This window comes from Microtus ochrogaster, unplaced genomic scaffold, assembly GCF_000317375.1.
Source record: "Microtus ochrogaster isolate Prairie Vole_2 unplaced genomic scaffold, MicOch1.0 UNK80, whole genome shotgun sequence".
NCBI classification, from domain to species: domain Eukaryota; kingdom Metazoa; phylum Chordata; class Mammalia; order Rodentia; family Cricetidae; genus Microtus; species Microtus ochrogaster.
The window spans coordinates 1,276,041-1,288,031 of record NW_004949178.1 but is presented as its reverse complement, the minus strand read 5'-3'; the positions used below and the strand labels follow the sequence as shown (position 1 = coordinate 1,288,031).

The window sequence follows — 11,991 nt, the reverse complement described above, 5'->3', positions numbered from 1 at the left end:
CCAGGCTGGTCTCGAACTCACAGAGATCTGCCTGCCTCTGCCTCCCAAGTGCTGGGATTAAAGGCGTATGCCACCATCGCCCGGCTGTTCACTATTTTTTTAACTTTATGTATGTAAGTGTTTTTGCCTTGATGTATGTCTACGTACTATTTGTGTGCCTGATGCCTGTGGAGGCCACAGGAGGGTATCAGATCTCCTGGAGAGATACACATGGTTGTTAGCTGCCCTGTGGATGCTGGGAATCAAACTCGGATCCCCCAGAAGAGCAGTCCCAGATCTCTTACTCTGATGATGTTAGCACTTGAGAGGCAAGGAACAGAGACCTCAAGACTAAGTTTAACCTGGGGCTACACAGCAAAACCCTGTCTTAAAAAACAGAACAGCTGATCAAAGCGGTGTACACCTTTAATCTCAGCATTCAAGGGGCAGAGGGAGATGAATCCTTGTGAGTTTGAAACAGCCTGGTACACAGCAAGTCCCAGGGCTACAGAAAGACCCAGTTTCAGAAAAACAAAATCAAAATAAAACAAAGGACAGACAAGATGGCTCAGTGGGTAAAGAGACCCTGAAATCATGGAAGGAGAGAGTCAACTTGTCATCTCCACCTGTGAGCCGCGGCACTGGAGCATCCAAACACACACACTAAATAAATGAATGCAATTAAAAAAAAAACCCTACGGATTAAAGAGATGGCTCAGTGGTTAAGAGCATATACCACTCTTCCTGAGAACCCTAGCTTCGTTCCCAGCATTCATGTCAGGTGGCTATACCCCCTGTAATTCCAGCTCCAGGGGATCCAATGCACTCTTGTAAACAGATACACATAATTAAAACTACAAAATAATAATCTTAAAAAAAAGTATGGTATATGTGTATCACTTGTGTCATATACTTACTATCTTTCATTTTTAAAGTTTTATGTGCAATTATTCTCTTTACCAACAGACAATACATGTACTAACATCCAATATACTCTAATAACAGAAATATGTATCCAGCAGAAATTCCAACACATATTTCCATGACTTTGAGAATGGTGACAATTCATTTGTAAGAGACTCTCCCTGTCCTTTTGGATTTATAATCTGGGGAAAAGAAAAGCAGTAAAGAGCAGAGTGAACCAGTTTGGCAGTGGTGGTGCTCATCTTTAATCCCAGCACTCTGGAGGCAGAGTCAGGCAGATTTCTGTGACTTTGATGCCAGCCTGGTCTACAGAGGACAGCCAGGGCTACACACAGAAAAACCCTGTCTTGAAAAACAAACAAACATACAAACCAATTGAGAATTAACTACTTCCCTATTTAGGGAGAAAAAAGAGGTCCCCGAAGAACTTTTTTATCACTTCAAAATTGTCAGTGCTAAATTTAAAAGCTTCCAGGGGGGCTGGCAACACGCAGAAAGAAAAGTGTTTATAGCCAGCAAGAACTGAGACTAAGTCTAATGACCGGAGTTCAAATTCCAGAACCCACATGGTGCCAAGAACAAACCCCTCCAAGTTGTCCTCTGACCTCCACACATGGTCTGACCCCAAATATAGTAAGGGAGGGTGGGCTACAGAGATGGACTGTTAAGAGCACTGGTTGCTCTTCTGGGTTCAATTCTAGCACCCATATGGTGGCTCACAACAGTCTGTAACTCCAGTTCCATGGGATCAGATACCCTCTTCTGAACTCATGGAGCACAGACATAAACAAAAGCAAAACACCCCTACACATAAAATTCCAAAGGGACAGAGCACTTGCCTAACATGTGCTAGGCTCTGGGTTTGACCCATAAACAAAGAAATTTATTATCAACAGAATTTTCAGCTGGGTTTATAGCTTAGCTGGTAGAGTACTTACCCATCATGCACCAAGCCCTAGGTTTGATCTTTCTAGCACTGAATAAAGCAGGATGTGATGGAGCATACCGTAATTCATGTTCAAGGGTAACTCCTGTTTACTCAGTGAACTGGAAGCCAGACTAGACTAGACTACATGTGGTTCAAAAAAAGGGGCAGGGAGAGTTGAATGGCTGCGCATGCTTTAAACCCAGTGCTCAGGAGGCAGAGACAGGTGGATCTCTGTGAGTTCAAGTCCAGTCTAGTCTACAGAACAAGTTCCAGGACAGCCAGAGTTACCCTGTCTTGAAAACAAAATAAAACAGGCATGGTGGTGTCTCAGTGGTTAAGAACACTTACTACTCTTACAGAGGACCCAGGTTCAGTTCCTGGCACTCACATGTGAGTTCACAACTACCTTTAACTCCGATTCAAGTGCATGTAACGCCCTCTTATAGCTTCCCTGGGCACCAGGCACACATGAGATGCACACACATACGTGTAAGCAAAATATTTATACATATAAAATAAAAATAAACAATTTCTAAAAATTCCCCTCAAGGACTAAGACTAGGATCAAAAAATAGACACTAATAACCAACTTAAGACCTTATATAAAATAAGCTTCAAAGGTTCTTCACTTTTTTTTATCCTAGTATTACTATCACATGAAAAACTCAATCTTACTTGAACCAATTATACAAATTAGGTTAAAGTTCTTTATACTATGTTCACAAAACAGTCTGCATTGCCTTTAACAGCACTCAGTATAACTGTATACATAATGATTTCATCAATACCCATCTATTTACTAGACTTTAAATTTCCTTATGACAGACATCTTTTCTTCTAGTATATTCTGAGGCCAAGTACATACCTGATATACAACAGGCATGTAAACAGTAGATGTCAAATCTGGGAGTGGTGGCTACATGTATACATACAACAAATAAAGAGATGAAAGTTGTGACTGTTGCTGAATTCAAAGATGTATAAAAAACTGAAAAGGTACAGAGAAAAATCATACTAACTAATAAGATACTGAGTAGTTAACATGTAAGTAGAACTACATTTTAAAAAGGACATAACTTCTCTAAAAACAGACATCAAACATCAGCTTTACAGAACTTCCTCGGACTTTCATGGAGGCTTATCATGAAAGGAGGCATCACTACCTCCCCCCACCAACTACGCAAAATGACAAACAGCGCAGTGGGGAGGGAGATACGTACTGGGCGATTGTCTGCTGTGTTCCAGCTCTGGTCTCTCCAGGCTGCTCTGAAAGTCAGGAGGCAGCAGGGAAGCCACTCCCTCAGGATGGATCATCTCGTCCTCCGACTCAGCTTCTGCAAAGTACACAGTGGGTCGGGGCAGGGCGGGAGTGAAGGGCTCAGCATGTGGGATTTGTAGGAGTGAAGGACGGCAGGCAAAGTTATAGATACAGACACACATACCAAAAAGAACACTGAACAAAAACAAGCGCTAAGCTCCACCTCATTAAAATGGTGGCATGACTTCCAACTCCTCTTTTACTCAGTCAAACTAAGCATCTCTTTCCCTGACACAGTCAAACTGTAACTCATCTGGCTTCACAAAACACTGAAAGCAAATGAGCAGCAGTCTCACCCGACTTATTCCTGAAATTAGTGAGACCCATCTACTTGGTATCAGAGATCAAAGCAAAGACCATGTTAGAAGTGACAGCCGGGCTTACCTTCAAGCTCTGCAGCCTCTCGAGCTTCACGTTCTAGACGCTGCCTCAGGAGCTCCTGCTGCTTTTCCAGATACTGCTTGATGAAACTGTTCTGGCTCATCTCCTCCCCAATCTATGCAGAGGAAATGGGATAAGAAAGTCTAAGGGAGGCAGCAACTAAGTGATTAGAAAAGTCTGCATGCAGGTAACAGATACCTGAGTCATGAAGAGATACAAAGATGTTTTTCTAGTTTTAAAGGTTTTTTTCCTCATGGGAAAGTCACATAAAAATATATTTAGACAGTTAAAGCATACAATCCAATGTGAAGTTCCATGGCTTCACAATGGCTATTCTAACTGCAGAGAAGCTTATGGTCATGTACATACTTTGGGTTTGGTTAATTTAGCTACATAACATTTTTATTTCCAAGTTTTTCTTAATAATGAATTGTTTTAATTATTGAAAGCTTTTAAAATTTACTTTACGTGTATGGGTGCTTTGACTGTTTGTGCAGCACATGTGTAAATGCCCACAGAGTTCACAGGAAGGTATCAGATGCCCTGGGAATGGATACATTTACCTCTGAGCTGCCACATGGACACTGAGAATCAAACCCGAGTCTTCTGGAAGAGCAGCCAGTACTCTTAATTACTGAGTTACTGCTCTAACCCACCCCAACCCCTTAAAAAAAAAAAAAAAAGAATGCTTTAAAATGTTTATCACAAATTTAAGCTTAATATGTTAAAATGTTTTAAAAATTATTATGAGGGCTGGAGAGATGGCTCAGTAGTTAAGAACACTGGCTGCTCTTCCAGAAGACCTGGGTTCAGGTCCCTGCACCCACATGGCAGCTCACAAAGGTCCCGATCACAAAGACATACATTCAGGCAAACCACCAATGCACATAAAATAAAAATAAGTCATTAAAAAAATTTACTTTTTTTTTTTTTTGGTTTTTTGAGACAGGGTTTCTCAGTGGTTTTGGAGCCTGTCCTGGAACTAGCTCTTGTAGACCAGGCTGGTCTCGAACTAACAGAGATCGGCCTGCCTCTGCCTCCCAAGTGCTGGGATTAAATGCAGGAGCCACCACCACCCAGATGGAAGGCTTTTTCTAAACCATTCTATACTAAACATCAGAATAAATAGCTCTATGGCAAAAAGAGAAACTACGTCAATATTTTATTTAAAATATTCAGTCCAAAGAGTAATGTTAGTGCACAGATAAAAAGAAGAATTTTTGGGACTATGCTTCTTTTGGAAAGTAGGTCTCTCTACATAGTCCAGGCTGGTGGCTTCCAACTTGAAATCCTTAGGCATTAGCACCCTCAGTCTAAGTAGTATAGGTGTGCTATCACAACGGATCCTCTTGTTGGCCCCTGTGTGTATGGGGGAGGGAGGAATAATACCTAGAGCCCTACCAGTAAGCTATAGCCTCAGCCCAAATTATGCCTTTTCATCTAAATTTTTATATAAATTAGAATTTATCTAAAAGTAATCTACCATTTTCCTTAAAAATAAGAAGAGTAGGCATGATGCATGCTTTTAATCCCAGCACTAGGAGAGGCAGAGGCAGGCCAATCTCTGTGATATCCACTATGCAGGCCACTCTGGTCTATAAAGTGAATTCCCATCTCAAAAAAAGATAAATGCCAGCCAGGCGGTGGTGGCACACGCCTTTAACCCCAGCACTCGGGAGGCAAAGGCAGGTGGATCTCTGTGAGTTCGAGGCCAGCCTGGTCTACAAGAGTTAGTTCTAGGACCAGAGAAACCCTGTCTCGAAAAACCAAAATAAAATAAGAAAAAGAAAAAGAAAAGAAAGAAAGAAAAAAAAAAGATAAATGCCAGGCTGGAGAGATAGCTCAGCAGTTAGAAGCTACTATTGCCCTTGCAGAGGACCCAGGTTTGGTTCCCAGCACCCACACTACCACCTGTTACTCCAGTTCCAGGGGACCTGACCTCTACAGACACCAGGTACAGACACAGTGCACATGCAGGCAAAACACTCCTAAAAACAAAATAAATAATTCTTTGCAGACTGAGTTCTAGGACTGTCAGGGCTGTTATACAAGAGAAACTGTATCTTGAAAAACCTAAATAAATAAATAAATAAATAAATAAATAATCAAACAAGTTTTAAAAAGTAAGTAAATCTGAGAAGAAAAAGTCATAGCTTCTTCAAAAGATCAAGCTCCACCAACCCAGAAAAAAATTTGTTACATATCTTAAAAGTTCAAGTGTGGGGCTGTAGAGACGGCTCAGCAGTTAGGAGCACTGGCTGCTCTTACAGAGGACCTGGGTTCAAACCCTGCAACATAGTGGCTCACCATCACCATTTATACAGTTTCAGGTCTCCAATGTCCTGACACCTGAGAACATCAGGCATACACAAGGTGCACGTACACAAATGTAGGCACAACACTCATCCACACAAAATGAATATAAAAAAGTATAGTATTGCCAGGCACGCCTTTAATTCCAGCACTCCAGAGGCAGAGATAGAAACTCTGTGAGTTCAAGGCCAGCCCAGTCTACAAGAGCTAGTTCCAGGATAGGCTCCAAAGCTACAGAGAAACCTATCTTGAAAAACAAAAACAAAACAAAACAAGCATAGTATTTAAATGAAATTAAGAGACCAAAGATAGGAATATACATTCAATACGAGACACTTATAACACCACTTCAATTAAAAGATAAACAAAATAAACCACAGAAAGGGGAGTGCATGTGGCTTTTATCTGCAATCATACCACGAGAGGAGCTGAGGCCAGAGAGCTGCCATAGTTTGAGGCTGGGCTACAGAGAAGTCCCTGCCTCAAAAACTCCAACCAAATAGCTTTGTTTTCTCTGAGTAAGAAGTTTTTGGCATGCCAAGCACTGTAGCCCATACCTTTAATCCCAGCACTAGGGAGGTGGAGTTAGAGGCAGAGGCAGGAGGATCTCTGGAAATTCCAGAGTAGCCAGGGAAATGCAGTGAGAGCCTGCTTCAAAACAACAACAACAAAGTCAATCCAGGGTTAATCCTTCCCCATCTATAACACTCCCACATCATTCTTTCCGCCCTTCAGTTCTCTCTTTACAAGTCTCCCTCAAGTCCTTCTTGTATGTCTTCAGACCTCCAAAAAAGGCAAGTCAATCCAATACTTCCGATGTTTTCCATCATATTTTCTAAAAGTAACTACTTATTTTCACCTACAGTATGGGAGTCTCTCAGTACTCAATGGACACTAATGAACTGTTGAGTTCCAAGAGTAAGAAAACAAGTATGGGCTGGGTGATGGTGGTGCACGCCTTTAATCCCAGCACTCGGGAGGCAGAGGCAGGCGGATCTCTGTGAGTTCGAGACCAGCCTGGTCTACAGAGCTAGTTCCAGGACAGGCTCCAAAGCCACAGCTGTCTCGAAAAACAAAAAAACAAAAAAAAAGAAAACAAGTATGTTTCCTACAAAATCAAATGTTCCAAAAATACAACTGTAAATTGACTATTCTAAGTAGTTTCTTTTTTAAATTGTTTTTTGAAGATTTATTTATTTATTCTATTTTATATGTATGACTTTTTAAACTACATGGATGTATGTGCATCACGTGTATGCTTGGTGTTCAAAGCCAGAAGAAGATATGGGATGCCCTGGAACTGGAGTTAAGGACGGCCGAGAGCCATCATGTAGGTGCTGGGAACAGAACTTGGGTCCTCTAAAGAGCAACAAGTACTCTTAGCTACTGAGCATCTCTTCAGCTTTCACTTATGGGTATATGCACGCATACCTTTAGATGGATGTGTGTATGTGTGTCTGTGTGCTCAGCCATGTTCTTGGAGGTCAGAGGAGGGTTGGCTCCCATGGAACTGAAGTTACAGATGTTTACAATGGAGATGCTGGAATCAACTCTAATTTGAATCAGAGTGACAAGCACTCTTGAATACTGAGCTATCTCTCCAGCCCCTTACACAGTTGGTTTTTTTTTTTCAATGCTTGTTAACCTCAGAAACCTGACTAGATTATGGGACTCACAGCTTAATGACGTATTAACAAGGGAACAGAAGATTTTCCACAGTATCCTGGGACCTCATCTAGAACTGGGCCCAGTCACCATTGCATTTTCCTTTAAGTGTATGGCATATTAAATGAAGGAATGTTTAAAAGATGAAAAGCATTCTAATAGACGATATGGTCTAGACATTTATATTTTGCTTTTAACTATAGAATGTTGTCTTCAAAATAAAACATATGTAGAAAGCTGGGGCAGGGCACAAGTCTGTTATCCCAGCACCAGGGAAGCTGGGTAGGAGGACTGCCCGGAGTCTAACGTCAGCATAGGCTACATTGGGAGCTCCAAGCCATCATGGCTGCAGAGAGATTCTGTCTCATTCTTCCAAAACAAAACAGTAACAACAAAAAAGCATAAAGTGTCTTCGCCCAGCTATCAAGGCAGAACAGGTGCATAACTAAGAGCTGAGTCCAACTCTTTTCCTACTACAGGTAAGGAAATGAGGCCTTCAAATGTTAAGTTCCTTGTCCTACGTGACAAAGGTTTCAGGGATGTCTAAGAGTAACTGTATATAGTTAAGCAGCTAGCACTAGAAATAAGGAATTTTTAATACAGAATCAATTTCTTAAAAAAAACCTCTGTCAATAAGAGTTGTTAATAACAGGTGTTTTATTTCACATCCCTATTCAAAGACAACTTTTCCCCAAACTAATGGCAAATAAATGACTTCAGATTCTTGTGGCACACTTCATCAGAGCTATACCTTTTGGCATGCTACACTGCAAGTATCCAAAATTATAGTTCCTCTAATATGGTTTTTTTTTACTCTTTATGCAAAATTAGTCTTGATTAGAATTCAACTGTCTGAAAGCTGGAGAGAACTCAGCAGTTAAGAGCTCTGGCTGCTCTTGTACAGGACCCAGGTACAAGTCAGCACTCACATGGTGGTGGCTCACACCTGTCTCTAACTCCAGTTCCAGAGGACTCAGCATACTCTCTGGCCTCTGTGAGACCCAGGCATACATACAATACATAGATATATATGCAGGCAAATCGCTCATACACATAAAATAAAAATGAACCTTAAAAAAGAAAAGGATAGCAACTGTCTAATACGAGAACACTTGCAATAAAAATAATTTAAGAAAATACTGCTTCTGATAAGCATGGAAGATCCAACACCTTCTATTTCCAATTTTCTCCAAACAGCCCATTCTATCTAAACAAACCCTTTTTCTTACCTGTGAATTTGGCTGGAATGCAGCATGGGGTGTTGAGTGTTTCTGTAAATTTTCTAGCATTAGAGCCTGGCATAAAGAAGAGCAAAAATCAGAAACCAGGAGGGGGGACCAAAAAGCAGCCCAGATTTCTACTTCTCCCACAGCCTTTTCATTATGTTAAATCACTTAAATATACATTTTTATACCATACTCCTTTCATGGAGCTTAAAAGCCCTTTACTAATACTGTTCTCATGCATCTTCATGAGACCCTTAAAGGTAGCCATGGTTACCGCTCCCAAATATACAGATGTAAAATACAGGCACACAAAGAATCAGCGACCTGGCTATGTCATAAAAAAAAAAAAAAAAAATCAGCAGAAGTGACAGAATCAGTACTAGAATCCCAATTATTGTCGGCAATTTTGACTAGGAGCCACTTTAAATCTGGTAATACGGGGCGGTGGAGTGGGGGTGGAGGGCGGCAATCCAAATACTCAAACAAGCTTTAAATTACACGAACCCGTGAGGCTGCTGATAAGGATCGGACTATTACTTGGTTAGTTATTCAGAACTAAAATTAACTGAACGGGCACAATTTTCAGCAGAGTGACATCCAGACTAATCAAATGTATTAAAAATTCAAAAAGAAATTGACTACAGACTTTGTCATCTGTGGCTTGGCTTAATCCACATCCACCCATAAACTGTCAGCTTCAGGATAAGCAACGGTCTGTCAACTCAAACCCTGAACTAACCTCGTCCCAATCCGCACCATCAGCCATGTACCCTAAGGAACTCTAACTACACAAGTCCATCTCCCCTTCCCTCCATCTACATCAAACCGATACACAATATGGTATACCTCAGGACGAACCCATTCTCATCTACTCAAACCGATAAGAAAATCCCTGCCTAATCTGTCTCACCTCTTACACTAATAGTCACCAAATTCTTACTTATCCAGACTGCTTCTCGATTCCCTATAAATTAGACACCCGTCTTTCACCGAGTCCTTCCTTCTATCAAGGTTTCCCTTCATCCACAAGGTCTTAATCTAATCAAGCGGACATTTTTACTCTACCCCATGTGTATTATTGCAGCTAGAGACACCAACCCTATCCGCCCAACTGTACCCCTAACTCGGACCCTGCCCTACTCGCCCCCTTAAGGCCAGCCACACCGGTGGTTGTAGAGGGATTTAACTCCTTCTGCAGCGCATGCGCCGAAAACACAGACACAAACAAGGAGGGGGTGGGGGAAGAAGGAAGGAGCTTAAGACACTCCGGGAGAGTAGCGCGCACCCTCCCATTTTGGGCTCGCGCTGCTGCCGTTAAGGCGGGAACCGGCGTTATCTCTATTCCAGCGCAAGCCACACCAACCACCGTGCGCGTGGATCTGCAGGCTCGCGCTGGCGGCCTGAGAGAGCTCGCGCCGAGCCCGGACACTGCGCCTGCGCCGCGGCGGAGACTCGTCTCTACCGGGTCCGCTCCCCTCCGACACCTCGGCAACGCTGACTTCTCACCCCTTTGAGCCGCTTGACCAGGGCACTCTTCTGCCCGCTCTTGGCTAGGCCTCGCTGCTCCAGTGCGGCCTTCAGGTCGGTCACCCGCAGAGCCTGAAGAGGCTTCCCGTCCAGAGTCACCTCCTCCAGCTCCGCCATCTTGCGTGAGGTACTCGGGTCCGTCCCGACGGCTTCGGGCATCTTCGGTAATTTCCGCTAACGCCCTTCGAACGTACCGAATTGGCTCCGCCCACTGCCATAGTCTACCCCTCTATTACTGCTCAGAATTCCCCGGGTTCCTCCGGAACTGTTCGGTCGTTTCCGTCTCCACATCGGTACCAATCGGCTCTTTCTATTTACCCAGCCGCCGCCCCCTCCCGTTTTGCGTTCAGGCTCGTTTGTTTTCGTCTTGCCGAGGCTTTGATCGAATCTATTCGGAAGCCCTCGAATCGGGTTTAACCATAATCGGAGATATTCGGCTATCTTCGGACCTGGGGGATGAGGCGCTGGGGCACTTGGGTGTTTGGGGCTGGTTTGAGACCGGAAGTACGTGGGTTACTGGGCTGGCTGTGCTTCGGGTTTTCAGGAAACATGGAAGAGACTGCGGGAGTTGGTGCTGAAAGACTCTAGTGATCTCTGGGCGCCCTTTGAGAGGAAAGGGGAGGTAACTAACAGGTAAAGAAGTCCCTCCTTGTCCAGATAAGATTTGGTGTCTGTCTGCAGGTTTCCTTTTGGGGAACCCTCCTGCTCCAGTGGCGAAACTCCTGTGGTCCCGCATCCTCGCCATCCTCGCCACTCGGTCTGAGGAATACTTGGGGGCTTGCGGCTTCCAAACGTGGGAAAAAGTAGCTTCCCAGGCAGTAAATGTATTACTGACATTGAATTTAAGTTTACCGTTGAAGCCATGTGGCAAGACCCTGGAAAAATTCCCTTTCCCCGAAAAAGAGAAGTTTTAGAAAGAACTTATCCCTTAGGGTCTCTTTGAAAATGGCAGTCACCCTGAACCGGGACTTGAACTGATCTTTAGGGATTCCTTTCTTTGTTGATACAAATCATCCAACTTGAAGCAGAAGGAACAGAAGTAATAATTTAGGTCATAGAGGGTTGAAGGTTTTCGTAGTTAGAGATACAAACTGTAGGACTTAAACATTTTGGATGAAGTTGGCCGACACTTGATGCATGACCACATATAGGTATAAACCAGTAAGGAAAATGGTTCAGAGACGCAGGTGCACCAGTATCTCCCTTCCTTGGCTGCCTAAGTCAAGAAACCAAAGGGACCTTTTTCAGAACCTTGCAAGTGTAACTTCTGATTTATCAGCTATTACCTTCCTTGAGGCAAGGCCTTTACTCATCCTACACTGAATTTATTGGTGCTGTACAGAATTTATTAAGGACGTCATAGAAAATAAAAACAATTCTGACAAAATTCAGAGGCTGTGTACACATTGCGTAGGAGGCTTTTGGCTCACGGATGGCCCCACACTGTTGATAACCACAGAACAGTCTGGGAGCAGTTGCTTGTACCAAAGTTTATAAAACTATACACTTTGATTTTAGAGTGGATAAATGTGAACCTAACCTGAAACAGAAGTAGGAGAGATAGAACAAGTATTTTTGTTTGTTTGTTTTGGTTTTCAGAATAGAGCTTCTCCGTGTTGCCTTGGCTGACCTGGAAGTCACTCTGTAGACCAGGCTGGCCTGGAACTCAGAGATCCGATCTGCCTGCTTGTGCCTTCCAAGTTCTGGGATTAAGGCTTGCCTCACCACTG

The 11,991-nt window shown here is 43.0% G+C and overlaps 2 protein-coding genes across 3 annotated transcripts in view; one reads left to right on the top strand and one right to left on the bottom strand.

Annotated features, from left to right (window-relative positions):
- Acin1 (apoptotic chromatin condensation inducer 1) overlaps positions 1 to 10,863 on the bottom strand; it is a 46,967-nt gene extending 36,104 nt beyond the window's left edge. Inside the window, 4 exon segments of the mRNA XM_026777659.1 lie at positions 3,052 to 3,165; positions 3,534 to 3,645; positions 8,738 to 8,803; positions 10,241 to 10,863. Coding sequence (XP_026633460.1) covers positions 3,052 to 3,165; positions 3,534 to 3,645; positions 8,738 to 8,803; positions 10,241 to 10,552 — 604 coding nt within the window. The 5' untranslated portion in view covers positions 10,553 to 10,863.
- The window catches only part of CUNH14orf119 (chromosome unknown C14orf119 homolog), a 4,487-nt gene continuing 2,842 nt past the window's right edge, over positions 10,347 to 11,991 (top strand). Inside the window, exons 1-2 of one of the 2 annotated variants that reach the window (XM_026777667.1) lie at positions 10,347 to 10,425; positions 10,806 to 10,894. The gene's annotated coding sequence lies outside the window, so the exon portion shown is untranslated. The remainder of the gene's footprint in view (positions 10,426 to 10,805; positions 10,895 to 11,991) is intronic. The other variant, XM_013354914.2, reaches the window with a different exon arrangement.